General features: G+C 35.6%; 9 protein-coding genes across 12 annotated transcripts; 4 read left to right on the forward strand and 5 right to left on the reverse strand.

Moving 5' to 3' along the window:
* The first annotated feature begins 75 nt into the window (after window positions 1-75).
* LOC123318726 (synaptic vesicle glycoprotein 2B-like) lies at window positions 76-3064 on the forward strand. The gene is made up of 11 exons (XM_044905447.1): window positions 76-365; window positions 470-673; window positions 800-962; window positions 1014-1192; window positions 1268-1452; window positions 1534-1697; window positions 1965-2103; window positions 2156-2270; window positions 2463-2622; window positions 2776-2903; window positions 2965-3064. The coding sequence occupies exons 1-11, from the start codon at window positions 305-307 to the stop codon at window positions 3015-3017; spliced, it is 1551 nt and encodes a 516-aa protein (XP_044761382.1). The 5' UTR covers window positions 76-304; the 3' UTR covers window positions 3018-3064.
* LOC123318727 (synaptic vesicle glycoprotein 2B-like) lies at window positions 3055-6277 on the reverse strand. The gene is made up of 12 exons (XM_044905448.1): window positions 6135-6277; window positions 5979-6073; window positions 5309-5518; window positions 5088-5250; window positions 4845-5023; window positions 4394-4578; window positions 4163-4305; window positions 3967-4108; window positions 3706-3820; window positions 3491-3650; window positions 3288-3415; window positions 3055-3217 (listed from the first exon to the last, which is right to left on the reverse strand). The coding sequence occupies exons 2-12, from the start codon at window positions 6040-6042 to the stop codon at window positions 3165-3167; spliced, it is 1542 nt and encodes a 513-aa protein (XP_044761383.1). The 5' UTR covers window positions 6043-6073; window positions 6135-6277; the 3' UTR covers window positions 3055-3164.
* A 39-nt stretch (window positions 6278-6316) lies between these two features.
* LOC123318728 (synaptic vesicle glycoprotein 2B-like) lies at window positions 6317-10377 on the reverse strand. Its single transcript, XM_044905449.1, has 11 exons — window positions 10236-10377; window positions 9780-9983; window positions 9423-9585; window positions 9192-9370; window positions 8949-9133; window positions 8750-8886; window positions 8547-8688; window positions 8317-8431; window positions 8090-8249; window positions 7382-7509; window positions 6317-7326 (listed from the first exon to the last, which is right to left on the reverse strand). Exons 1-11 carry the CDS (start codon window positions 10291-10293, stop codon window positions 7274-7276), a joined length of 1524 nt encoding a protein of 507 aa, XP_044761384.1. The 5' UTR covers window positions 10294-10377; the 3' UTR covers window positions 6317-7273.
* A 516-nt stretch (window positions 10378-10893) lies between these two features.
* Window positions 10894-17062, reverse strand: LOC123319290 (synaptic vesicle glycoprotein 2C-like). Of its 4 annotated transcripts, none has more exons than XM_044906172.1 (11): window positions 16976-17062; window positions 16098-16159; window positions 13409-13570; window positions 13060-13222; window positions 12890-13011; window positions 12411-12652; window positions 12156-12343; window positions 11700-11965; window positions 11387-11546; window positions 11161-11288; window positions 10894-11098 (listed from the first exon to the last, which is right to left on the reverse strand). In XM_044906172.1, the coding sequence occupies exons 1-11, from the start codon at window positions 16978-16980 to the stop codon at window positions 11040-11042; spliced, it is 1557 nt and encodes a 518-aa protein (XP_044762107.1). In that variant the 5' UTR covers window positions 16981-17062; the 3' UTR covers window positions 10894-11039. The 4 variants fall into 4 exon arrangements, with proteins under 4 accessions (XP_044762107.1, XP_044762109.1, XP_044762106.1 ...); XM_044906174.1 differs by having other exon boundaries at window positions 16098-16151; window positions 16976-17046; XM_044906171.1 differs by lacking the exon at window positions 16976-17062 and adding an exon at window positions 16261-16545 and having other exon boundaries at window positions 16098-16151.
* Window positions 17063-18129: 1067 nt separating this feature from the next.
* Window positions 18130-19396, reverse strand: LOC123318609. The gene is made up of 3 exons (XM_044905272.1): window positions 19159-19396; window positions 18453-18631; window positions 18130-18387 (listed from the first exon to the last, which is right to left on the reverse strand). Exons 1-3 carry the CDS (start codon window positions 19316-19318, stop codon window positions 18178-18180), a joined length of 549 nt encoding a protein of 182 aa, XP_044761207.1. The 5' UTR covers window positions 19319-19396; the 3' UTR covers window positions 18130-18177.
* Window positions 18627-22972, forward strand: LOC123318607. Its single transcript, XM_044905270.1, has 5 exons — window positions 18627-18690; window positions 21502-21742; window positions 21798-22076; window positions 22143-22400; window positions 22655-22972. Exons 2-5 carry the CDS (start codon window positions 21529-21531, stop codon window positions 22951-22953), a joined length of 1050 nt encoding a protein of 349 aa, XP_044761205.1. The 5' UTR covers window positions 18627-18690; window positions 21502-21528; the 3' UTR covers window positions 22954-22972.
* On the reverse strand, window positions 19713-21378 carry LOC123318606. Its single transcript, XM_044905269.1, has 6 exons — window positions 21319-21378; window positions 21112-21257; window positions 20835-21021; window positions 20484-20740; window positions 20254-20410; window positions 19713-20122 (listed from the first exon to the last, which is right to left on the reverse strand). The coding sequence occupies exons 2-6, from the start codon at window positions 21208-21210 to the stop codon at window positions 19749-19751; spliced, it is 1074 nt and encodes a 357-aa protein (XP_044761204.1). The 5' UTR covers window positions 21211-21257; window positions 21319-21378; the 3' UTR covers window positions 19713-19748.
* Window positions 22973-22989: 17 nt separating the features above from the next.
* Window positions 22990-25568, forward strand: LOC123318608 (MORN repeat-containing protein 5-like). The gene is made up of 4 exons (XM_044905271.1): window positions 22990-23276; window positions 23452-23844; window positions 23922-24587; window positions 25024-25568. The coding sequence occupies exons 1-3, from the start codon at window positions 23116-23118 to the stop codon at window positions 24298-24300; spliced, it is 933 nt and encodes a 310-aa protein (XP_044761206.1). The 5' UTR covers window positions 22990-23115; the 3' UTR covers window positions 24301-24587; window positions 25024-25568.
* A 211-nt stretch (window positions 25569-25779) lies between these two features.
* Window positions 25780-26866, forward strand: LOC123318610. Its single transcript, XM_044905273.1, has 2 exons — window positions 25780-25934; window positions 26323-26866. Exon 2 carries the CDS (start codon window positions 26341-26343, stop codon window positions 26761-26763), a length of 423 nt encoding a protein of 140 aa, XP_044761208.1. The 5' UTR covers window positions 25780-25934; window positions 26323-26340; the 3' UTR covers window positions 26764-26866.
* The last annotated feature ends 104 nt before the right edge of the window (window positions 26867-26970 follow it).

Below are 26970 nucleotides of genomic sequence, written 5' to 3' on the forward strand. Positions count from 1 at the left end.
GTTTTAACGACAATATTTAGGTGAAATCAATATTTCATAACATTTCGATTGAAATCTAGAACAACAATTCTTTTTTTTTTCTGCCGGACATAAAGTGATGAAATTTCAATGATATCTTACTCAACTCCTGTAATTAACTACTCAAACCAGAAAAATTCCTTGGCAAATAAACTGCTAATGCTTAAAACAACTCATCTGACTTTATTTGAATTGATAAAATTCACATCAATGCAATAAAAGAACTTATTTCGTTAGTCTGCTGAAATTAGGAAAACTTAAAGTCGTTTTACTCAACACAAAGAAAATGAAGAATATACTGGGAAGATTTTTCACCAAGAAATCTGTTGATAAGGATGAAATCAAAGGTAAGAGCACACAGTTCTGAACATAACTGATTCATTTCTGATGGAATGGAAGAAATTGATCGTCTCCATATTTGTCTTGAGATTTTTTTTCGCGTTTTTCACAGATATCAGCGAAGCAGATTTTGAGACAGCTATAGCTGCAGCAGGTTTTGGGAAATTTAATTTGCTCCTCATTCTACTGGCCCTTCCTATGTGCTGTTCTACCATTTTCGAAACAACAACCATGTCGTATGTCTTTCCAGCAGCTCAGTGCGATCTGAATTTGTCGTTAGAAGATAAAGGCCTGCTGAATGCTGTGACTTACGCAGGTAAGTTAGGTTTTCCAGTAAATTTTTTTGGATAAAACTAAGAAAACTTATCCATGTCATTCAGTTTCTATAATAGTTCAAATCAATTCTACATGTCTGCAAATTATTAATGTTTTCAACTTTCAGGAACCATATCAAGTGCTTTTGTTTGGGGGTTTCTTTTTGATACTCTGGGAAGAAAGAAGTTACTGATAGCAGGTTTCCTCCTCAATGGCATCTTTGCTGTCCTGAGCAGCTTCTCCCAAACGTTAACGTTTCTCATGGTGATGAAATTTTTGGGTGGTTTCATGTAAATGCTGGATCCTTTTTCGAGGCAATCAATATACGTTTTGTGTTCCAGAATGTGTGGTCCTTTCGCAGCCTTAACAACGTATTTATCGGAAATTCATTCCACAGACTTCAGATCTAAGGCTCCTATGCTCCTTGGTATATGGAATGCTGCAGGAACAGTGTATCTTCCATTCCTTGCTTCGTTGGTATTGCCTTTAAAGTTTGAGTGGAAATTGGGCAATTCATGGGGTAAATCTTGATACACGCCTATGTCTTCTCTGTCACATTTTCGCAACTAATCACTAACACCCCGTATATTTTCAGTTCTTCATTCTTGGGGACTTTTCTTACTGCTCAACGCCATACCAGCGTTGCTCAGTGCAGTAATTTTCATATTCCTGCCAGAAAGCCCAAAATTCCTGATGACAAAGGGAAGAAACGAAGAAGCATTGAAGGTTTTCCGAATGATCTACAGCGTGAACACGGGAAAACCGAAAGAAACATATCCAGTAACTATTTTTTATATCCTTTCATAATTATTCGGTTAAGAGTGGCGTCGCAGTCACCAAAAGATTGATTTTGGATTTGAGGTGAAGAAATTAGTGGAAGAAATGGAACAAGACGCTTCTAAAGGTAGAAAATCGTTGAAGTTGAGCTTCAAGGAAGGTTGGGATCAGATGAGTCCGTTGTTTCAGTCGCCTCTGTTGAAGATTCTGGTGTTGGTATGCTTGCTGCAGCTCTTCATGACGATGAGGTGAATTGAAACTGAGTTTATTCCTAATAATATATTATTGATATCGATCCATGTCTGAAAGCAGGGACAAATGCTTGAATTTCTTGATTATATGGAAATTCTATATTAAAGTTAACCATTTCTCCATATAATTGCCCAGTTTTCAAACAATGCAAGCGTAAATTTCTTTTTAATGTACGAAAATCAAAGAACCTCAAGGTTTTTGTGTCAATTATGCCTAGTACACTATATGGCATGATTGCTAACAGCTCTGTATTATATTTTCAGTTTGAACACCTTGAGACTATGGTTTCCACAGCTCTTTCAAGCTATAACCGACTATAAACTAAAGTATGGAAAGTCCTCCACCCTTTGTGAAATGCTCTCAGTATTGAAACCATCTGAAAACGAGGAAGAATGTTTTGTGGTACGTTCATCCTAGACGTTTTGACCATACCCATCAATTTTTTTTTTCACAGAATACCGACAACATTGAAGTCTACCGGAGTTCAATGATAGTAGCGACAACACAAGTTTGTTTCTATTTGCTGGCCGGTAGTTTGATCAATTTGCTTGGTCAGAAGATGCTACTGAGTAAGTCGATATGGTTATAGAAAATCGCAAAGTGTAGGCATATAAGTGTTTTAATTTAAGTTTTCTGATACCTATATCTGGTTTTCAGAGGTAAAAGTACTGAGAAGTGTAGGAAATATCAGCAATAAAGACTATTAGGCCCTTTTGAAGGTCTCTCATCATGAACTCTGATCTAATGTCCATCATTTACAGATATTGTGAGCCTGGTATCTGGTACCTTTGCTGCTGCCATTTATTTTTCACCTAACAGTGAAATAGCTACAGGTCTGATAGCTGGATTTACTAGCTTAGCCAGCATTGGGACGAATGTGATACTAATTATTGTGGTCAATTTATTTCCAACCACTTTGAGGTATGATTCGAAGAACTAATGATTGAAGTTTTATAAATCTTGATCATTATTCGAAGTTTTTGTCAATTTTTTGCTACTTTCATTTCAATCGACATTTTTTCCGAATTTTACGAATCTTTCTGCACAAAAATCCAATGAAAGAACTGTTTTCAGGACGATGACTGTATCTTTGGTGATGATGTGTGGAAGAGGAGCTGCAATGTTTGGTAATATTATTTTCCCGTACCTGTTAGGACTAGGATGTGGCCCACCTTTTTTCAGTACGGCCTGTGTCTTGTTTTGTAAGTACTAAAATGTACCTCAAGCTTGTTGGGAGGTAATAACGTTCTTAATCGTTTTCAGTAAGTTTCACCCTATCACTTCTGATTCCGAAGGAGAACAAAAATTTTATATGAATGTAATGATTATGCTTTAAATTGAGTAGAATAAAAATTTTTTTTTGTAATGTCTTTTATTTACCATACAAAATAAAGTTTTGACTTATGAATATAGAATGTAATTCCTATTCTTTAGTCATTTCCAATTTTTATCACAGTGGTGTATCATTGAAGAGAATTTTTCTGTTCAGGAAGAATCAGAGTCAAAATAGAGCATGCTGAAAAAATTGAATATGAAACATTTTGTATTCTATCAATCTTACGTGAGATAAATTCAAATATACTCACTGAAAACTAATACTGCCAGCATAACAAAGGGTGGTTCGCACCCCATATTGATCAAATATGGAAATATTACGTTTCCAACCATGGAAAAAATTCTGGCAAACATAAAGGCCAAAGAAAGCGATGTTGTCCTGAAAATGATATACTTTTATATGTGAAGTATTTAGGTGGACAAAGATACAATAATTAATTCTATACGAATGTACCTTATGGAAGTTGGAAAGAGATTGATAACTACTAAAGAAGTTGTATTGGTAGCTATGCTGCACAGGCTGTAGAATCCAGCCATGAAAACTGTCGACAGTAGACTGTTCGGTGAAAAATAGATTCCTATCGAGCATAAACCTGCTAGAAAACTTGTGATAGCTGAAAAAATTTGATTTTGTAGATCTTAGTTGCTAAATTGCTTATATTTTCTCACCTAAAAGTTTATTTTGGCCCAATATATTAACTAAGGATCCTGCAATCAGATATCCAGTCAGTGAGGTCAAACATACCCACATTGCGTTGAGGTAGACGTCAAAATTTTCGAAATTCTGGAAGAATTAAGTTGGTTACACATATTACATGGAAGAAATCTATGGAGTAATCTTGCTATTTTATTTTTCTGAAGGCTCTAATTGCAATGAGAATGTTTTTAGATTATAGATAGCTATATATCTAGATGTCGAGAAAAACTCACTACAAAACACTCTTTGGGTTCATTTCCTCGTCTAAGAATGCTCAGCATCTCGCATAGAGAAGCAGATGTGCCATTATTGTAGTATTTATAATCTGTGATAGCCTGAAATAGTTGAGGTAGCCAAAGTCTGAAGGTATTAAAGCTGAAAAGAATCTTTTTTACTAACGTGTTGATAAACGTAGGGTTGAAACCTCACCTTGTCGTTATCAGAACATTCAGAAAGCAAACCAACAAAAAAAGTTTGAGGTATTTTCCGAATAGAGGACCTAACTGACTACAACTTTTGGATAGCCAGGAGGATTGACTGCATCGTGTTTCTTCTTTTACGAGTTCTTTTATCTGGAAACCAGGAGAATAAGATTAGTCTCTGCTCATCCAAAATGTGCATGGATGATCTTTTTGGGCATTGATGAAGGAGAATACTCACTGGATAATTTTCTGGAGGGAATCCACTGTTAAGGCTATATATCCTTCTGAATACCTCCAAGGCTTCTTCATGTTTTCCCACAGACATTAAGAACTTTGGGCTTTCGGGCAGATAATATAGAAGTAAAGCTCCGAGTAGAGAGGGTATTGCATTGACAAACAAAAATAAACTCCATGAATGAAGAACTAGAATAAAATTATTTTCAATGACGTTGAAAGAAGGGGTAGGTTTTCTCGACAAAACTTGACAGAAACATCCAAGTGCTCGACATTCAACACTTAAATAGGTACTAAATAATAAAAATATTAAGTTAAAATATATTCTGGTTATTGAATCTTGAGAGTAGTGACCTTATGTCAACGGTGTTTAAGGAATGGTGGTGTAAAGGTCTGCTCCATCAAGTTAGGTCAAAAATTGCCGAATTTTCGTGATGGAAATAACAAATATTCACCAAAATTCTCCGCCAAGACTTGTTCGAAATTCAGCGGTAGTATCAACGAAGCAATGAAGGGTAGGTATATTCCTCCTATCGCAAAACAAGCCCCCATCACCAAAGGTATTCTGGATCTGTACTTAGCCACGTGGAGCTCTGATAAATACGGCGTCAGAGCAGCAAATGGACCAATTACACTGTTTGGGGAAATCCATTTTTTTTAAAAATTATCGTTTTCTGAAACACTGTTATAATATTTACATAATCCCTCCCAAGAATTTAGTGATCATCAAAAAAATTATATCCTGCGATACGGCACTCAGAATGACTGTGAGTCCATCTAAAAAGAATCCAATGATCAGTAGCTTTCGTCTTCCGAATGTATCGAACAGAAATCCCCAAATGAATGCACTGACGACAGTTCCTAGAAAAAAAAAAGATTTTTAAAATTTGGACGTCTATAACTTTCAACGATGAATTACCAGCGAATGTGACTCCATTCAAAAGGCCTTTATCTTCCAAAGTCAAGTTCAGATCGCACTGGGCGGCAGGAAAAACGAACGACATGGTGGTGGTTTGGAACATCACAGCCCAACATGTCGGAAAGGCTATCAGGAAGAGTAAAAAGTTGAATTTTCCGAAACCAGTTGCACCCAGAGCTGTTTCGAAGTCTGCTGGTTTGGATGCATCGTCTGAAATACGGCAAGGTTTTTCATGTTTATAAATTTATCATTCAAAATCAACTTATAATCGCCTTTATACACTAGTGAATAAAAAAATTATCTAGCGGTGTTAGGCTAGTTCAATACATGGATGGGCGACCGAGCTGGTTAGCGCAATTTGATCCAAATAAGAATCTTCTGCTCTGGTCATTTCACGATAAAGTTAAGAATTTTCAACAAATTTTAGCGGTGTAGAAAATTTTGTTGTTATACTATTCGAATGCAAAGAATTTTACTTTTTTATTCATAATTCTTCCACTCATTGATTAATCCATTGTTCACCTTGAATTTCATTTGCATTTTTCGACTAAGAGTGTAACTATTTGATTCTATTTTAAGCAACATTAGTATCAATGAACGATAATAAACGATGTTAGATTCGTAGCAAGCCAATAAAATGAGAAAAAGATCGATTTCAGGACATACTCACATTCTGCCTTAGCATTTTCTCCACAATCACCAAAAACGCGTAGGTTCTTCAAGAAATTCTTCATTTTGCATGGAGCATCTTATCAGAGCTCATCACTGTTAAAGTACATAGGAGATATTAATTTCAGCCTAGCATATTTACCTCAGGTGTTCATACTTATCAGAACTATATTCCTAAATGTCACTAAACAATATTTAATGAGAGTTGAATTTTTTTGAGAAAGCAGAACCTTTATCTCATTATACGACGCTGTATTTCATCACACTTTCCAAACTGAGACACTGAGATCATTTCAATTTATCTCGAAGTTAATGCCATCAACAAGAAATTTCGAAAGCCTGGTTATCATCATTGTATGTATTTATATTTCCATTGAAATTCTTTCTTGCTATAGGTATCATTACATTCACAGCTGAGAAGTGAAAATATTCAGGATTTTTTCAAATTTCAATTATTGCTATTTGAATGATGTATTCCATTTCCGTGATCAAGCCATCTGGTGGCGAAATTTATAAGCGAGATAAGTAGGTTAGATAGGTTGTTTTGCTTTGGAATCGTTTTTGGTTTGAATTTATTTACATTTGAATCTTTGACGATACATTCCTTCATGTTGAAATCGAAAATGTTTTGTTGTGTGTATGGACGTGTTAGCTGCATTGAATTTACGTGGCCGATACTTGATGAAAATCCGTATTTGAACTAATAACTAAATGATCTTTATCGAATGAATTGAATGCGAGCTCTCTATTGCAATTTTAAGTGAAATTTCCGGATAACATCTCATACAATGTAGAAATATTAGCAGAATTACATACATAGGTGAATTGTTCAGAAACTAAAACTTAACACCAATATTCCAATTGTGTATTTCAGTCACTAAGATCATCCGGATCATTATAACAGAAGTAGGAACTAGGTTTGTTGTTTGTTGCACACACTGAAGTCAACTTTTGAAGCGGTTTCCAAAACAACTTAATATCACTAATCAGACAGCATTCTTCAAGGATGGGATTCTGACGAAGTCACGTTTCTTGTTAAAATCCTGGTAGATACTCACCTATAAACATACTCAGGAACGCCCCTTTAAATTTACATATTTTTTCTACAATTCCGATGTTATCACACTTCTCTCAATCTGTTACACTGAAGATCAATTTCCCAAGTGATTTTATAATATGGGTACTTATAGTGATATAATTTGATAATCATCGTAAAAGACGTTAACCTTATTGAAACTAAAATTTTCAATTTCCCCTATGTACACAGCATAAAATTACAAAACGAGCACTTCTTATTTACGTGAAATTTACATTTTTCTTCGGCAAAAGCATGCAGGCCGTGGAACAAGCTAAAAAGGAGACAAAATAATTGTTAATAAACAACGGATAATATTGCTTACTTACCAAATCCCAAAAATGCCAAGGCTAAGAAAGGCGAGAAGCATCCTATCTCTAGCAGAAATGGAAAAATGATGTTACCCATCATGACAGCTATACGACCAAATATCATGGTCAAAGAAAGAGTAATAGTCCTGGAAATTCAATGAGAAGAATTTAGTCGTCATTTTGCCAATACCAATAATCGATATCTAGGTCCTAGTGTGGGAAACTTGAAAATACTGAAGGTTTAGTATTCATGGAAAATCCAGAATAAACAAATTAAGAAACATTCTCATGGATCTTTGCCTTAAAAATCCCCCACTTCTCTAGTTTTTAATGAATATACATAGAGGATTTTGAAGTTAAGTATCTGTCTGAAAATCAGGGTTTCATTAGTGTCCTAGAATATGGAGTGCATAGAACTTGTTTTAAAGATTCCAAAAAATCAAACTGTTGATGATTCAAAGTGGAATTGCACTCCAGAGAGCTCTTCGAAGTGAACTAGAATTGCAATACGATTTCTGCAGGTTGTATGTTGTTTTTCAATTCGATGAGGTGAAATACCCAATATTTCTCAAATAAGAAAAATCTACTGGTGAGGTAGATCTAGCTGTAGATGATTTATTATATAATAAACCTAAAATTTTGTGGCCAGTGACAACAGACTTGGTGTTAAAACAATGTAATACCTACACCCAAAAACAAATTGTGTGAATTTGAATTTTCGCTTACCTAAGTGTAGTGGGAAACAGATTTACAATCACTACTATACAAGCATTCACTCCTATACTGGCTGAGCTTGAACAAGCTGCAATGAAGATTGTAGCTGCAGTTTCATTCGGCGAAAAGTAAATTCCCAACGCTGAACAGCCAGATATGAAACTGATGATACCTGCAAATATTGAAATTATGAAGAATTGTCTGAAAATATAGGCAAACATTGACGGTCGATGTTTTACCTAACAATTTATTTTGTCCAAGCAAGTTGACCAAACTCCCAGCTATCAAATAACCAATCATTGTCACCAGAGAAACAATCATTGAGTTCATATAAACTTCAAAATTATCGAAATTCTGAAAACAAGATTGGCAATTAAGTATTTAATCTTTTTTACACAGTAGTACTTCTGGTAAAACACTGGATGATTTCATGTGAATTGTGTTTAGTGTATATACACTGTATACTCACCACAAAACAATCCTTTGTCGTTTTTCCACGGTTTAGAACTCTCAACATGTCGCAGAGATTGGACGATGTACCATTATTGAAAAATTTATAATCGTTTATGGCTTGGAACAGTTGAGGCATCCATATCCTTAACGTGTAAAAACTGTAACAGAACAATAAGAGTTAAGTCATCTAATTACCTTGGAAGGACAATTTTCCATCACCTTGTTGTCATGAACATCTGAAGGAAACAAACTAATATGAAACTCTTAAGTAATTTACCCTTGAACAGAGGAAGTATTTGTCGAAACCTGTTGGTATTTTCTGAATTTTTAGTCCTCTCCATTATGAGGTCTTTAATCTGCGAATTTCAAAGCTTTGTTCAAGAAATTTCTTTCCATCGTGGATTCTTGCAACACTTACTGGGTACGATGATGTTTTTCTACCAGTATTCCAAGAATAAATATTCTTGAACACTTCGATAGCCTCTTCGTTTCTTCCCATTGACATCAGGAATTTGGGAGATTCGGGGAGGAAACAAAAAATTGACCCACTAAGAATCGAAGGTATTGAATTTATCAAAAGGAATATACCCCATGGGTGAAGCACTGTGGACAGAAAAGAACATATGGATTTAACATCTTAAACAAAAAAACGGATACTAACCTATGTTTTCTGTGACATACCAGCGGTTTTCCATTGGTAAAATAAGGGATGCTAAAAAAGGCAGATAAATACCACCAAGCGCATAAGAGACACCCATCACCAAGGGAACCCTTGGTCTATTCTTAGTGTCGTGCATCTCAGAAAAATATGTTGCAAGGGCTGCAAATGGACCACTTATACTGAAAAAGAGGGTATAGAAGTTTCAGTGAGAATAAGCTATTTTTCACTCACATGAACCCTCCAAGAAATTTGGTCACCATGAGGTGTCCAATATTTTGGGAAAAACTGCTGAGTATCACCAGCAATGCGTCCAGGAAAAAACCAATCTTCAGGAGGTTTCTTCTTCCATATGTGTCGTACATGAATCCCCACAAGAAGGCACTGAACATCATTCCTGAAGACAATTGCATTGACGCATTTTATTATCTAAACTAGTCCCAAACGCTAAAGGGACCTCTGCTAGCAAAAAAATGCTACAAATCAAATCCCAATGACCTTAGTCTTACCTTCAGCATTGTTCAGCAATTTTTGTAACTGCTACAGAGAATAATCCCTCTAAAGGTAGTTAGAACAAATTTTGCTACTCACCGGCAAATGTTACAGCACTCAACAAGCCTTTGTCCTCCAAGCTCAAACTCAAATCGCACTGTGCATTAGGAAAAACATAGGAAATAGTCGTCAGCTGAAATATGGAGGCCCAGCATGTTGGAAGAGTTGCAAAGAGAAGGAAAACATTGAATTTTCCGAAACCTGTTGCTGAGATTGCCGTTTCGAAGTCAGCATTTTCATTTTCTGCACGAAGAAATGAAGAAAGTTTACACTTGATGATTTGTTGTGTAAACTTAAGAAACTGTGGCGAGTATCCGGAGTCTCTAAGTGATCTGAGATTTATCGTGAATGATAATGCATCCTCGGATATGAAAGGGTTTAATGACGAAGTGATGAATCATAATATCAACAAGTGAAAGTGGTATCTCTTATAAGAAACTATATATAGACCCTGAGAACTGGGAAATGTGAGAGTGGTTAGTAAAAATTACTCACTTTTTATGCCTATAAGATCTTCCTTCAATTCAACTTCATTTTGAGCCTTCACTAACATTATGTCTCAAGTCTGGATAATTGATAATATTATCAGTAAAGCATTTTTCCTATTTCATATCAATCCTCATATTCAGTCAATTCTTTATCTATGTTATCACAATAATTGGAATAAACAAATAAACATAGGCTTTTTATTGTGTGAAATTTGGTAGTTTTCGTGTCCTTGCTTTGGCACTGTCTGGTTGGGTTCAGAAAAATTGAGTAGGTATCTATATTTCGTGGGAGATTTGACTCCATTCATCCATGTTATGAGTTGAATAAATTCCTCATTATTTCACGAATTTCATTGATATTCAAATTTGTAAGTCGTTATCCATTTTTACCGCAATTTCCATAATATGAAGTGATTTATTTCACCTGTCAAAAGATATTCTGAGATCAAAAACCTTTCTCATGGTTTCGTTATTGAATTTAAAGGCAGAAGATATTTCTTTTCAATAAAATAATTGAGTTTCTTAAGTTTTATTCTTCGTCTATATTTTTCTTTTACTTGTTTTTCGATCTGTAGTACGTAGTACCTATCAGTCGATACTACTTGTTTATATGAGTATTTTCAAGGGTATATAGCTCTATGAATGCAGGAAAATAAAAACACGAATAAGATAAATAAGTTATATTCCAATAAAAGAAAATACATATTAGATATTTATAGTTCCAATGAACATAATAATAAAAGTAATAATTTATAACTGAATATCAGTCATAATAATCCTCTATTTCCCTAGGAAATGAAGGAAACTTGAACTAGTGAAGCACAAAATATGTTTCAGATTGTGGAATTCCCAAAGTCAGTATACCACTCCCTGCGAAGAAAAAACAAAATGAGTTTCTTTATATACGAGTATCGGAGACTTTTCTTACTCACCCACTAGAAGTGCTCCGAAGAGGTATATTGGTACGCTGCACTGAATATCAATCAGAGCACCAAACACCAAATTCCCAAAAATAGCTCCTATTCTGCCAGCTGTTGCAGTTATCGCCAATGCTGGCGCCCTAGAAAGTACAGGAAACGAAAAAAATCATTACAATGGCAATTAAACAATTCGGCAATATTTGAATGTATAAAAACTCGAAAATTATTCGGTATTTACCTCAAATTTGTAGGAAAGAGCTCTACGACCACGCAGAAGAGGACAGTTTCCAAAATACTGGTGAGGGCTTCGAAAATAGCCGACAATACGAGCGTTTCTTCTGAGCTGGACACCCAGTTGAGTGCCATCGTTGATAATCCGGCCAAAAACAAACTCGTCACTGAAAATTATAGGGAAAATAGGAATTTGCAGTACAATTTATCACATGAGAATTAATATCAGTAGGTAAGTCTAGTTTCCAGCTACTGCCTGCGTCGCCTTACACTGATACTTACGCAGTTAAACTCACATTAAGTCGACAATTTGCACTCACCTAAGACATATTTCTTGCCGAGTTTCGCCATAAAGAAACTCAAAGATATGGAGGATGGTATGCAACTCAATCCTATAATAATAGTCTCGATGAACACCCTGTTGTTAACAGCGGGTTCGCATACTCTCTCTGAATAACTCAGTGTTTCGTTATAGGCACCTATTTGAGAGACTTCGCATATACCAGCCTTTTGACCGCCATGCGAATTTTCGAAATTATTGAAACGTTCGAAAATTTCGGGGAACCACATGATGAGTGTGTAGTAACTGAAAAGAAATCGAATCATGCATAAAAAGGGCTCAAGATTTGAATTGCGCGCCATTTTGACACACGTCAGATTGACAGATGACATATGTCATTATTGTCAAATTGACACAGTAGTATAACACGTAATATGGATAAGGTTATGTGAAGTTGCCACTACTTCTGGTAAACCATTAAGTGTTCCATATTCACCTTGCCATGAGTCCAAAATCGGAGATGGCTGTTATTCCCAAGTACTTGAGATAAGGCTGCGTGGACAGTTCTTTGAGATCCTCGAACCCACTGACGATGTTTTCCCTTAAACGTTCGAAGTAATTCGAATTGCTGTCATATTCCATACTCTTCTCATTGTTGTTTCCTTCGCCAGACAAAGATGTTACCTATAAATGAAATAAAATATAAACATTTCTGTGAAATAAGTCATTGCTCTCTTTATGATGGACTTACTGGAAAAGAACTGAGCGGTTTATTTGTGTTGATCCTATACACCCTTTGAAATACCATGATTGCATTCTGGTAGCGTCTCTTCGATATGAGGTATTTAGGCGTTTCTGGCAAGAAATACAAGCACACGCAACTCAGGAGACTTGGGAGACAACAAATGAGTACGAAGATCCTCCAAGGGTTGTAAAAATTCAACATAGAGAAGGTATCGAACGTTGTTTTATTCAATAATGTCCAAGCGATACCTGTAAAGATTGAGAAAATTATGAGATGATGTTATGATGAATTCGCCAATGTTTAGGATCATAAAAGAGATAGAAGGAGTAAGTTGCAATTAGCTTACATCTGACTGACATCACTAGATGAACCTAGAAGGAGGAAAAAACATTGCTTCCCAAGCCAGACAAACTGCAAGCCTACTCTGCATCAGAAAGAAGACTGATTACTCTTAGCACTAAAAAGCGGGCATGTTAAGTTCTCACCTGGTAAAATTATGATTCCAACGTTCCAGAATAATTCCAGTCTTCCTAGGACTGTGTCCCGTTTTTTATTGGGGAGAAATTCTCCTAGATAGGAGAAGACAATACTGGTCGCACCTATAATACTGAAAAACGAATTAATTTCCGTTGGTACTATTCTTGGTAAGGCTTACCCAAAGCCGCTGAAGAACCTGCACATCAAAAATACTGGAAAGGTTTGCGAGAAGGCAGATATGAAACCTGCTAGGAAATCTACTAGTAAAGACGACATAATTGCTGTTCTTCTACCCTTTGAATCGGCAACGAATCCCCAAACGCAACAACCAAAAATCATTCCTGTAAAATGATTGAACTTTGAATCGAATCTATTGGTGAGCTTAAGCAGAGTTGCCTAAGAAGTGAGACATAAAAGGAAGCAATCTCATGGGTAGATAGCGTTCACTAGATAGCCGTCTACCGATCAGATTCAGGAACTCTGGATAAACCAACCATAATACATTATATGTCATGTGAGATTCTTACCTATTAAAGGCATCGCTGAAAGCTTCCCCTTATCGTTCGAGGACAAGTGAAAATCGCATTCTGCAGACGGCAGAACGAAGGATAAAGTAGTAGTACTGATGGCGCAAGTGGCATATATGAGGCCGCAAACGCCAAGTAGAAATTTTTGGAACTTGCCATAACCTGAAAATGGAGACGAATTTTTTAGTCAAAAGCAGAGTGAAAAATCATCTTTTCCAAACTTCTCGAATCAAAATCTAACTGAATCTCCCCATCTGATGTTAATTAGTCATCAAATTGATTAAATGATCTTATAGAACAACAATTGAATAAAAACATTAATATCGGAGTAATAATGTAATGATAACAGAGGTATAGACGGAGTTTCCTTGCAATTGATGGGTCAAAATCGGAAAGCTACCGCCTTGACCTTCCACCAAACATTTGAAATTTTCCATCTTTCGGTAATATACAATTATCCTCTTTAAATTGGAGATAAATCAAAACCAATTATGTCAGAGCAGCAGAGGTCAATGTTGAGATTCCAAAAAATTCCAAAAAGCGAGGTATAAGGAAAGTTCTTTGTACTCCATTTTATCAATTGCGATGCGAATACATCTACGTGACTATAGAGCGGTAAATTATCAATAGGTCAAGTTGCTCGTGGCTCAAATGACGTAAAAAATTTGGGTAACAGCGTAAATGAACCCTGATAGCGGTGATACTGACTTATCTCAACATATTCCGGAATTGAACAACAGAGATCCATACACTGAAGTGTGCATACGTCTGTGAGGTATTAAAACGCACAGCTTTAGGCCTTGCGGCTTTCACACTCCTCTCCAGAGGAACATTTACATATACAAGATATAAAAAGATTAAGCTCTGAAGGAGCCCTTGTATGGTTTTCAAGCTCAAGGTGGTGGTCGAATCCTGATGTCGATTGTATCCTGTTTCCTTCTCGAATTGAGACTACTTGAACATTTTATCAAAAACAAATAATCAACGACTTTTACGTCAGAAAGATTCATGGAATTTCATCCTATCACGTTTCACTAGCTGGCTCTAATGGCAAAGAGTTTTGTTGGAAATATGAATTCGTTATTTAAAACGAACGGAACAAATTTTATAGACAAATTGAAAAAAAAATTATTTACTGACCATTTATAAAAGAGAAACCTATACTTCATTCAACTTTATTTTAGCAGTCGGTTGGCCATGGAAATTTGACACATTTCACTCTGTATAGTACGAAAATGTGGGGTTATGAAGCTTGTCAAAACATTTTTGGGTTTTAAATCAACGCCATGTTGCCCGTTCTACGTAAAAGTTTCTGTTATTACGTATTTTATCACAATGTCAAATCTCTTCGGAAAAATATGTGACGAACATAATTGAAGTTTATACAAACTGATTGAAGGCATACCAAATCCAGTTATTTGCATGGAAAATACAAGAAATCAGTATAATATCATAATATGCACTCGCTTGAGGAGAGTTAATGTTCGTTATCTTCTTTGGCTTACATCATTTGTAGATTTCAAAAATATTAACCCGAAGATGAAATGCATATGATGCAGTGGTTGGGAATGGGTATCTCCCGAAGGAATTAACAGATAATTACAAGAATGTTAAATTCTTCAACAAAAATCATCTTGCATCAATATAAGTAAAAGGAGTTGGAGGAAGTTTCAAGTTAAGATGCAACTTCACCGTTGAACAAAAATTTCACATGAATAAACAAGTAACAGGGCAACTTGCGCGTATTCGTGGCTATTCATTTTAATATATTGATGTAATTATAATAATTAGGTATTTATTATTACCTTAAGACATTTACATTGTATAGGACAAGTCAAATGAAAAATAGAAAAATCCATTTTAGGGAACCTATTCTCCGATGACATTTATCGAAAATCCTGTAGTAAACTTTTCGCATTAATTCACTCAAACATAAAATTCCCAAATTCCACCACTTTTTTGGGTCTCCCAATAGAAGGAAATTCTTTGTCATACTCTTCATTCACAATCTTTCTGATTGTGGAAATATTCAGCTGAAATATAAGTTTTTTAGATTCAGATGAAACATTATATAAATTCTCTTACATTGAATATGTTCGCTATCGTCTGACGTATTGTGGATTTTAGAATATCAGGGTATAATTATTTGAATGAGCGGACCTGAATTCTAAATAGCACTTCCTGAAACCCTGTCTCTTTTTTCAATCACTTTCGGCATTTTCGAATTTTCGTAATAAAAATTGATATTAATTGTGGCAACGGCGTTATGACATTAACGACATTTCATGAGTGCCAACCTAACTTCGTTCTAGTTACAAAAACTTGAGAAAATTATTTCATGGCCAACCGACTGCTAAAATAAATTTGAATGAAGTATAGTCAAATCATATCCCTTCAATATTTATTTGTACTGTCTAATAAAATCGAAAAAATGTCCCAAATAACTGGATATGCAGGGTCTTCTTATGAATGATTGTAACATCGCAGTTAGCTTCGAATTATTTTGAACCAAATATTGAATTTTGAAAGAAAAACACCGGCTGCAATGTAACAATAGTTTAAGAAGACCTGTACATCAATGAGCTTTGAACAAATGTCAATGTATTTCATTTAAGATTCAGTAAAAAATGGATCTAGGCAAATTCCTCTTTTTTATTATTACTCATTTAAATCAATGTCTTCTACTTACGTGCATAGTGAATAGCAGTTTCGAAGTCAGCTTCTTCCTTATTTGCTTCGAACACTGGAACACTAACGATAATTAAAACAATTTTTATGAAAAACAAACGTTGAAAACATCAATAAATGACACGAAGAATTAAAAGATTTTAACAATTTGAAGTTAGACGTACCATGGTCGTGAGCGAAGCTAAAACTGAGGGTCTTCAACATTTTTACAAATAGGTACACAATTTTTTACATCACTCGGGAAAGGAAATGTGAGCTAAATATAGCTTGGTTAATGACAAAGTCGCGAATGATTGAAGATGAAAAGAGGACTAGATTAAATATCCTATCGATCGATGTAAAGACAAAAATATTCCGTCCTTTGTGATAAGAACACTTGGAAGTTTCCGCTAACATTGTTTATAAAACATTCCAAGAAGTTGATAAGTTCAGTTCGATGGAAGGTTAGCCACTGTTTGAATCGGAAATTCAGACATAAAGGACACAAATTTCGAAAAATTCATTGAACCCACCATATAAACCCAGCCAATTTTTTCCTTCTTTAGAATTTTCTTTCAACTTGAAAATTTAACACAAGAAAAACATTCCTACTCAGTTCTAACTGATTCAATTTTCACTGTGCTGTGAATCAAAAGTATAGTATTATTGTCGTTATTAATATATCTATATTATTTATGTTATTTCGTGCCTTTTTTTGTCTTTTGTAGATTTATTCCCGGTAACGGGATGCAGCAATGAATTAATTTCGTGGCTTTTCTTGAGTTATATTCTTTCAAAATTTCATGTTGTGTTGTCGAATTACTCACATTTGAATCGAATGAGCGAATGGGTCAATTTTGTCTGCGCTGGTAAAAAGTTTAATATATACTGGAAACTCACATCATTTCTTGACCATTTTCCTCAACAAAATATCCACGAAACACAAATCAACACACTGCTGTTTTTACTTCTTCGGAATATAGATACATGAGCTTAATAAATATAAGTAATCCCCTACAGGTCAATCTGCAGTCAAAATAATGGCGACAAGAAGTTGTCTTTGTTTATAAAATAATTTCGATTTTAGGCATTTGCAACACAAGCATCCATACGTCATATCTGCAAGGCTCGGGAGTTGGCCATATTTAATTTTTATGACGGAATTATCTGCAATATGTCGAGATTCATAATAAAGCTATAATTATCTCGATTGATTAATTGAAAGCGTAGTTTTAAGGCGATATGGTTCAGAAGGATGTTATGAAACGGAAGTGAACTAAAAAAAAATTATCAATTTTCATTAACCGTAAAATATATCCTTGCAATTTCTTCAGTAATTATTGTTCAATAAAATAAACATATCTATTATAGTACCCATGGACAAATCTGAACTCTATAAGAATAGTGCGCAGCATATAACAACAATGATGGCACTGTTATAGATTATAGTGATATGTTCGTGAATTTGATCGTTTTTCCTGCTTCGTTTTCACGAGCCCACCCTGTAGGTATTTAGAGGCGATTTTCTTAGGGAAGCTTGTGCTTCTGCAAGAGTATATTTTGAAGCATATTACCTCAGCGTGAGGTTTTGAAAAGCCAATTGTAAATTACATGTATGAAGCAAAGGAATTACAAACACCAAATATGTCCTGTTTTCCGAAGAAAGTACTATTAAACTTCGCAGTTGCGAATCTTCGAGTCAAAACAAATGGCTCTATCCTCCACAAAGTATCCTTTTTGGCTCCTTTCTGTTTATACCTCTGATATAAACAACACTTATCAGTCAATGTTTTTATTGGGGAGGATAACAAATATGATGCAATTCGATCAAATTTTCCGTCATCCTTGCATCTTGTGCGTTTATTCGAAAACGCAATACGTATACTAGGAATTCGTGGATCGGATTAGGACTTCACGCACCAAACGCATGTTTGCGAAAATCGCTGAGGAAAATGCTGAGTTTTTCACAGGATAAGATGTGTTCAAAAAAAGGCTGTCTAATCATGACAGTTAGGCTTGAGCCCTAACAATGAGAAGGTATAGATAATGAAACATTCATTCATAAATATTTATTTTCCATTAGGTATTCAAACACATAATTATCAATAAGTATCACGATCACTGAAAGCAGCTAAGTAGCAAACGACTCCCTGCTTTGGCCATGGATTATTCTCGATGAATTTAGCAGGCGAAGAGGTCTTAACAGGTGGACCTTTCTCAGACAGAGTCTCTGCTTTAGTATCATGTTCCTTTTCTGATGAGAAACTAGTCTGATCGTTCCACAAAAGAACTTCTTCGTACACGTTGGTAGGCTGAAAATAAATTTTCGATGAAATGGGTTGCACATGGCATTGATTCACCAATCGCCAAAACTTACAACGGCATCCTTTAGCGGTACCAAATCTTTTGGGGGTAACATGTTGAACGGTTCTCTGATCTTCCTCGTTTCCATCATCAGAAGTAAGAACCACATGTATTCATGTCTGAGAGTTATTTCATCATCATTTTGATCCATATCTGCCAGTTTATCCAACCAGTTTTTGACACTCTTCCTATCTGTGAACAAGAAGAAGAACAAATTTGAATACACTATTAAATGTGAGGTTGGTCATTCGGTAAGTTACAAATTTAATAGTTGTTATCTTTATTCGTTATCGAGAAGAAATTCATATTCCCATATTCCAAGGATGCGTCGTCAATTTTAGAAAAATCTGTCGAAACACAGAGTTTGTCCCCCATCTTGGGAGCGCCATTTAAAACATTTTAACGCTTGAAATATGTCTAATTCAACTCAACATGTGAAGAATATATGGAAAATTTTGAACAGAGCTTGTTGAGGTAAATATGAAGAGAACTAGAATTTGAATCTCTACGAAAATATCAGTAGATCAAGCTCATAAACATTTCTATGTTTAAGCTTCAGTTGCAGTTACATATCTCTGTGAGTTTGACCACGTCCTCACTCTGTGAACTTTCTAACGTATGAGCTTCAAATTCCAATTATCTATACATTGCTATTCTGGTATAAGTGGACAATATTATGCTCAAAATCTTTTATATCTCACTGGTATTTTTATACCTACCTCTATTAGGTAGAATCTGCAGAAGAGCTCGAGCAAGCATAGTGTTGTAGAAGAAATTTTCATTCAACCCTTGGGCTTTGTTAACTTCAACTTCTTCATCTTGCGGTACTGAGGGAGGTTCTATTTCCGATATTGTAGGAGGCTGTTCTTCTTCGGCCATTTCTCGAACAGGAATTTATAACAAGGACAAAACTTTGAAAGGGAGTTATCGAAATGACATTGTCGATTGTCATTCCATAGAAAACTTGAGAATTTCATTAATGGAAAAAAAAGATATTGGGAACAAATTTTCTCACAATATGATAACTGCCTCAGATGTGCCAGAAACAGCTTTGCAAAACTACTGTGAGTTGCACAAAAATATAACCCAATGAAACCATAGCACTGAGAAGCACATTATTGTTAAATGAAATCTAATAACCACGCTGAGAGCAGTAAAAAGATGTAAGAAGTGGATGATGTAGGAAGAATCAAAGTTCCTATGCTATACATGCTCTAAAATTATAGTTCATTACATGTTTCAAAGAAAAACTACTTCAAATTTTCACGTTTAATAAATATAAAATCTGTAGTGAATACATTGTATCCTTTCATTGAGGTTGATCAGATCCCTCCTCAACCTGCGACGAAAATTTCTTGCTGTCAGAATCTTGAACTTCCAAACTAAACCTGTCATCTGACCATAAGGAAGTAGGCTCTTCAGTTATTGCTATACTGGCAAACTTAACCTCCAACTGCTCCATCTTTGGAACAAACGCCTCTTTCTCGACAGTCTCCTCTTCCATCTTTTCTTGCTTTCTCCTTCTCTGTCGTTCCGCAACTATCTCAAAGTTTCGTAGTAGCTCGTCGCAAACCGACTCCTGCCAATGGAATTTACCCCCCTGTTTCTGCACCCTCATGTTCAGTCTTCTTGCTTGATCCTTCCTACCAGAGTACCAGTACTCGTACAGCTCGGGTTTGTACTCTGCGGATTATTAAAATGCATATTAGGAAGTGTAAGTGAAGCTAATGGAAAAATTGTGGAGAGTGTGAAGTATGAATCTTCTATCTAAATGGAATTTTTCATGGCTTGTTCTGTCTTTGCAACATAATCACCTGTGGGTTGGTCCCAGGCCTTCCTGCAGTTTTCCTCTATCCACTGAGACGTCCTGTATATGGGAACGAAGGGTACCTTCCTGATGAAATGCGCCATCTCGTCTCTGAAGTAGCAGAGGTCAGCTGGTTTTCTCCGTGGAGGGGGCATATAGAGAACCTGCATAGAATTTAGGGGTAGTGGAGTGTAGAAAGAGGAAGATGCCCAAATCCCAAACTATATATTTACTCACCTTGCTCATGTTCTTAACGCTATGAACCCATAGCGTCTTAGGATTATAGAAACCGTCCTCAACGTCATAGCAACCTGTGGGTATCTTTCTCGTCGGTTGCTGGTTAGTCAGGTACTCCTTACCAGCAGGAAGCAGTTCGTTGTACAGCGTTGTCAAGAACCTCCTGTCTGGCTGTTTGCAATAGGTATCCAGAGTACACTGCTTGATGTTTTTGTATTTGAAGGTCCAAGAAATTATATCTCCTTCGTACCACTCTCCTGCAGAGTAATCATCATTTGTACCAAATGAGGTCAAAAATTATCAACTCTATATGTCTCCAAAATCTGAGTCTGAGGGAAGCTTATTGCTTACCAACGACCATCTGTCCTAAAGGGTATGTCAGAACACCTTTTCCATGAAACATACCATCTTTAAGCTTACCCTCATAGACTACACCATGGGGAAGTATGTAAGATCCCTCACCATCCATTTCCACGGGTGACCATTCACCAGCGTAGATGCTTCCAGATACATAACCTTTCAATGCTTGAGTATCTACCTAATTGAAGAACAAAATCCTCATCTAGTTTCCATCTTTCTTATGCATAACGTAATTGAAATAACCATTATTGGTTCTTTCGTATCTCACCTGATATCTACCCTTCAACTTTGGATTATACTTTTTAACGACCTTGCTCAAAATCCCTTTATGATCCATTTTGCCCCATTTGAGTACTTCTTCCTCCATTCTTTAGTTTCTTCTTGTAAAAGCTCAGCAAATATACGACATTTCAACTAAAAAGTTGTCAAAAACACCAGTGAATGATCCGAGTAAGTTCCATTATGAATCCAATACCTATATCAGAATGAAAGGTTTCTTTCGAGCCCATTATTTTACTAATTTAGCTCTGCACCTTTCCTGAATATCCAGTGAATACCTTGACTAATTCTTTTCAAGTAAACTGACGATTAAGAAGAAGAAGTAGATCTCTACGTATCTGATTAAAACTTGACTTAACGTAAACTTTGTCATATCGAGACTGAAGACCAACATCAGCCTTTCAAGATGATGTATGAAAGAGCTTCCATTTCACCTTTCGCTAGGAGAAGATTGACAAGAGATTGGCGTATTCTAGCGGAAGATGTGGAGGATCAGAGGTTCAGCAAGTGCACGACAAGAAGAAAAACCTTCGTTAACGAAGTTTGGCTGGAGAGCGCCGTCGATTTACATAACCTAGTCTTCAATACACTCGATTTCGTCACAGGAAGTTTTTACGAAGGTAATGGTTAGCTCAGTTAAGGCAGTTACTTCAAGGTGTCTCCATTATGTCTCAGGTCAGTGCAGCAAAACTGGCATGGAAGGAATGGGGACGTATACCTTTCCCCATGGAGTGGTTTACGAAGGTCAATTCAGAGACGGAATGTTTCACGGTAAAGGCATACTGATCTATCCAAATGGTCAAGCCATGAACTGCACTTTCCAGAAGGGCAAAATGACGAAATGGGAGTTTCTTTTTATGCCGCCAAATACGAACTTAACAGACGATGATTACAGCATTTCAGCTAAAAGGAGCTGGGCTCCTGATAGCGACGTTTCTTTCAAGGTCAAAGCTGGTAATATACGAGCTTCCAACTACTTTTAAGTGCTAGAATTTAACCCTCCCAACTGAAAATTTTCAGAAGGCGATTTAGATATAGCAACTTACTGCCAACCACCAGACCGGAGGTTTCACCTGAGCCATACCGAAGGCCTCAAGCCAGCCACTAAAGAAAATTTAACGAACATCCGCCCTACAAGAGAGATTCCCGAGGATTGTTATGATGTCGGTGATGGCTTCTATAACCCAAGAACCAAATGGGTGCACCACGCTGGTGATATGGACAATTTGCTGTACATGGCACCAGAAAATAGTAGAACACCGAAGTTATCAACAGAGAGTAAGTTGTTTCTTATAAAAACACTGTACATAAGTCTATCTGTGGTCAGTAAATTTGATTAAGACTCGTGAACTAAACGTATATTTCTGGAAGATAATGTTACTCATCATCTCATTTAGGGCTTTAGAAATTTCTTCAGCTCAACATATCAAATCAACAAATTAGTAATATCAGTTGTTTTCTTCAATAAATATTGTCTTGAGTCCCATTAGTCAATTCAAAACTAACTGTATACTCTGCTTCAACTTATTTAGGGGCTCGCAGAGAGTTCACAGAGAAGATACCAAACGTTCCTATTTATAAGAACGAGAAATGGATCAAAGACCATTGTAGAAAGGCTTGGGACGAAAATGTGGGCTATAAACCGAGCCTTTACGAATACTGGTTTTCTGGAAGAAACGAACGTAGGGAAAAAATGAATATGCGATACCATAGTGAGGGTGGAAATTTTGTTAAGGAGGAGTCTATAAATGAGGAGTGTCTCAAATATTTCCAGCCAAAATTAGCTTTCGCTGAGAAAAGTCGACAGAGTTCTTATTCTCCTGATCAGTGAATAAAGATTTACTGAAATTTGTTTTTGATATTTTGTTGTCTATATAATATGAGAAATCTATAAAAAAAATCAATCGATCTACCCAAGCAATCATTAAAAGTAACTGTCATAATCTGAATCCATCACAAAAATCGAAACCAAATATAATAAAGCCAAAACAGAATGTTGAACAGTACGACAGTAGATCTTGAGTACAGTAAAGGGTGGCTGGGGAAATATAACATCAGTTTAGATCCTGAATACAGGAAGGTTTGTTATAAAGAGCCTCGAAAGCCAAGGAAATTAGCACCAAAGACTGAGCTTCCAAAACGTGAATATTATAGGTAGGTATGTTCACGATATATGGAATTATATTTTTTCATACTTTGTGCGGAATTCTCTAATCTACGAATGAATTTCTTAATTCCAATATAGAATCATGTTTGGGAAGCATTTTCTTCACATCTACAGCTACTTTTAACGTCAGATCCTCTTGTAAAAATCTGATTCTATCCGTAGAGACTTCAAAACAGGCAGTTCCTATTTGGGAGAATGGAATGCCATTGAAATGAACGGCCGTGGAAGGTATACCTTCCCTCATGGTGTTGTTTACGAAGGTGAAATGAAAAATGGAGAATTTCATGGTGAAGGAAAGCTAACCTATCCAAAAGGTCAGTCTATCACTGGTACCTTCAAAAATGGCGAAATGATATACTGGGAGTTTTCTTTCGGTCAAGATCAAGGTTGCTCGCTGAAAAACTACTGCAAATTTCCAGATAGAAGGTATATGAGCACGATCAAAAGCGATTTTTTGCCTCCTGGAAAAGAAAGGATAACTGAACGACAACCTGAAAGGATTATACCTGAGGGACATTACGATGTGGAAGATGGTTTTTATAACCCAAAAACTGGGTAAGCATTTTCTGTCTTTGAAAGATTGTAACTTGCAACGTTTGTGCACTTGCTAATCCGTAATCCTTCCACAATAGATGGATCTACAGTGCTCCATCCTTCTCGCAGAAAAAAGGACCAGTTCTGATCCGTATGCCACTCAGGTCTGTAAAACCTATAGACCCCAAAGCCTACCTTCCAGATGGTACTTCCTTCATCAAAGATGTACCATTTGTGCCGGTGTACCAAGATGAAAAATTCATCGAAAGACATTGCCGTAAGGCTTGGGATGAAACAACCGGATATAGGCCAGACTTGTACGAGAAGTGGATGAGTGGGAGAACGAAAGAAATGGAGAGATATAGAAAAAAATTCGATTTTGTGGGTGGTGCGCAGAAGGTGGATTCCAATTGTCTGAAGATGATGGAATTTTTTAGGATAGTTGGGGAGAATCGAAGAAAAGAAATGGAGAACTAGGTGTATTTATATCTATATTGTTGTAATAGTATAAGTTTTAAATTATATTATATATGTTTCGAATAAACGAGTATTATACACATACAAAAACTTTCAAACCATTTTTTTTCTAACGTACCTAAGCCCCGAAAATATTCGAATATTTTTGGGATCTCCTGTATTTTGAGAATTCAAACGAAATTTTAATTAGCAGAAGGTCACATGACGTTCTTCCAATAAAAAGTGTGAACGATAGCGAAGAATTACAACATATTCGTCCAGTTTGATATCAGCTTCAGTGTTAGAAGGTATGTTATATATTTGTTAGAAAAATTTATCTGCTTTCCAAACATTCATTAATCGTTTATTCAAGCCGGTAAAATACCGGTACAAACTATTTTCATACAATTTTGTTGCAATCTCTTCTCACTTCTATGAACTGACTAGTAAAAAATAAACATGAAAAATAATAAAAAAAAATACTGAAAAAATTACATTACATCAATTAAGAAGGGAATATTCAGTTATCTATAATAAATAATGATGATTTCATTTCTACACCACTCGTTGATTGTTGAAAGGCTAACGTATTATCTTCTTTTGTAATTCTTTCGTTATTTTTTAGTGTTTATTTTTACATTCTATTTTCTACCTGTCAGTTTGAGGACTGCGTCAAAAATTGATCTTTATCCGTTATCAAAGAGCCAAAAACATGAATTAATTTTAGTTTTCTTTTAATTTCAGAACAGACCAATAGCCATAATGGATTTCCGCTATTCAGGATTTTTCGTCATCCTTTCTCTTGTTCTTATTCTGACTTCCGCAACTGAAACAGAAGCTGAAAGTAAAGACGTTCATTACGTTTCTTGTTCACCACCTAAGTATAAATGCTGCGAAAAACCGGCAACGATAACACATGAAAGTACTACGTGTTTACGTGAAGATAACACCCCTGGTATTTGTTGTAATCCGGAAGCAGATGAAGGTGATTCCTCTTTTGGGGTGTTCGAAGTAACCTTCGAAAATGGCACTGAAGTCAAAGCTATCTCTAACAAAGGCAAGGAAGAACTAGAAAAATCACTCTCCGATATTGAGAAAACTATCGAGAAGAATAAGAAAATGAGAGAAGAAGAAACAAAAACTGATACAACATAAACTTCTATTGATGCACCCATATATGTGTTGTTACTTAAATATTTGTTTTCGTATTCGTATTTTTATAGATACTCATCTGACTATTTGTAGGATTCATTTGAAATTTTAATAAAAATATTGAAGAAGCATCGAAATGACCTGGTTTGATTTCAACCTATACTAGAATGCAAAAACTTCATCTGAATATTTGTAGGATTCATTTGAAATTTCAATAAAAATATTAAAGAAGCATCGAAATAACATGGTTTGATTTCAACCTATACTAGAATGCAAAAACTACACATTTTTATTTACCAAATTTTTGTAAACATGCGAAAGATTTGAATTTTCACCATATGCGATAAATATTATATTATTGAGATGATGGCTCATTTCGATTCTGCATATTTTCAATATGGCTTAATCTTATGCCTAAAAAATTTAAAAAAAAATTATGATATGTGAACAGAAACGAATGTGTGAGGAATATTTCAGTTTTATTTCAGTTTGACTTGAAGCAGGTAAGAAAATCTCGATCTTGATTGTTTCCTTTATGTCTTATTCAATATTTCAATTTTTGTGTGAATTTTCTTCGAATCGTCTATATGACTTCCCCTGTTCTTGATTTATTGCTTGTTTGGATATTTATCCAAATATATTATCCATATATTTATATGGAATGAGAAAAAATTATTGGTTGTAACAGAAGACATTTTTATGCAGAATATTCAGTAATTGCCAAAAATATGCTTTGCAATTCATTCTGCATACCTAATGTAACAACAGTTTATCAGAAGAATCATAAAAATCTATTCGAATATAATCGAATTAAAATGAGGAAGCAATTTTAGGATTTTCTCATTGTCAAATTGAATTGTGTTTTTTATAAAGTTTCTTATATTCTTTCAGGAATTTCTTCTCGCAGCCATGGCTATACGTATTTCTGTCCTTCTTCTACTAGCATTCCTGCTTACCATCATTACAGCCTTTGAGACAGAGGGAGGTGGTGGTGCTATGTATCACAAGGTGTTGAAAAGTGGAGAGAAAGTCAGGTTTATCACCCCAAACAAAGATGCTAACTATGTCACTTGTGCTGAACCAGCTTTTCAATGCTGCCAAGGGGCGCAAGGATTGATGTCAGAAATTATATCCGCTAAATGCTTGAGAGGAGATGGTTTGCCAGGTATTTGTTGCAATTCTAACGGCATCACAACTGCCGAAGTTATGTTCTCCAATGGGTCTATGGTGAAAGTTATCCTAAACGAACCTCCCAATGTGGAGAAGGCTAAATTTGACTCAATTGCTGACGAAATTGAAAGAAACAGAGAGAAGAACGTAGGAAATAAATGATAGAAGAAACTTTATTGTGATTTCAATGTTTTTATACTTTTGTCTGAAATATCTTGTGTATGTTTTCATTCATTTTTAGTCAATAAATTCAATGAAGATGAAACTGTGTTTCTATATAATCATTGATCAATTAAAAACTGTCAACAAATTATGAACTGAAGAAATTTATCGATAAAAAATGAAAATAATAGAGATTGATTTATTATT

The sequence above is a fragment of the Coccinella septempunctata genome, chromosome 8 (assembly GCF_907165205.1).
Source record: "Coccinella septempunctata chromosome 8, icCocSept1.1, whole genome shotgun sequence".
Classification (NCBI taxonomy): Eukaryota; Metazoa; Arthropoda; class Insecta; order Coleoptera; family Coccinellidae; genus Coccinella; species Coccinella septempunctata.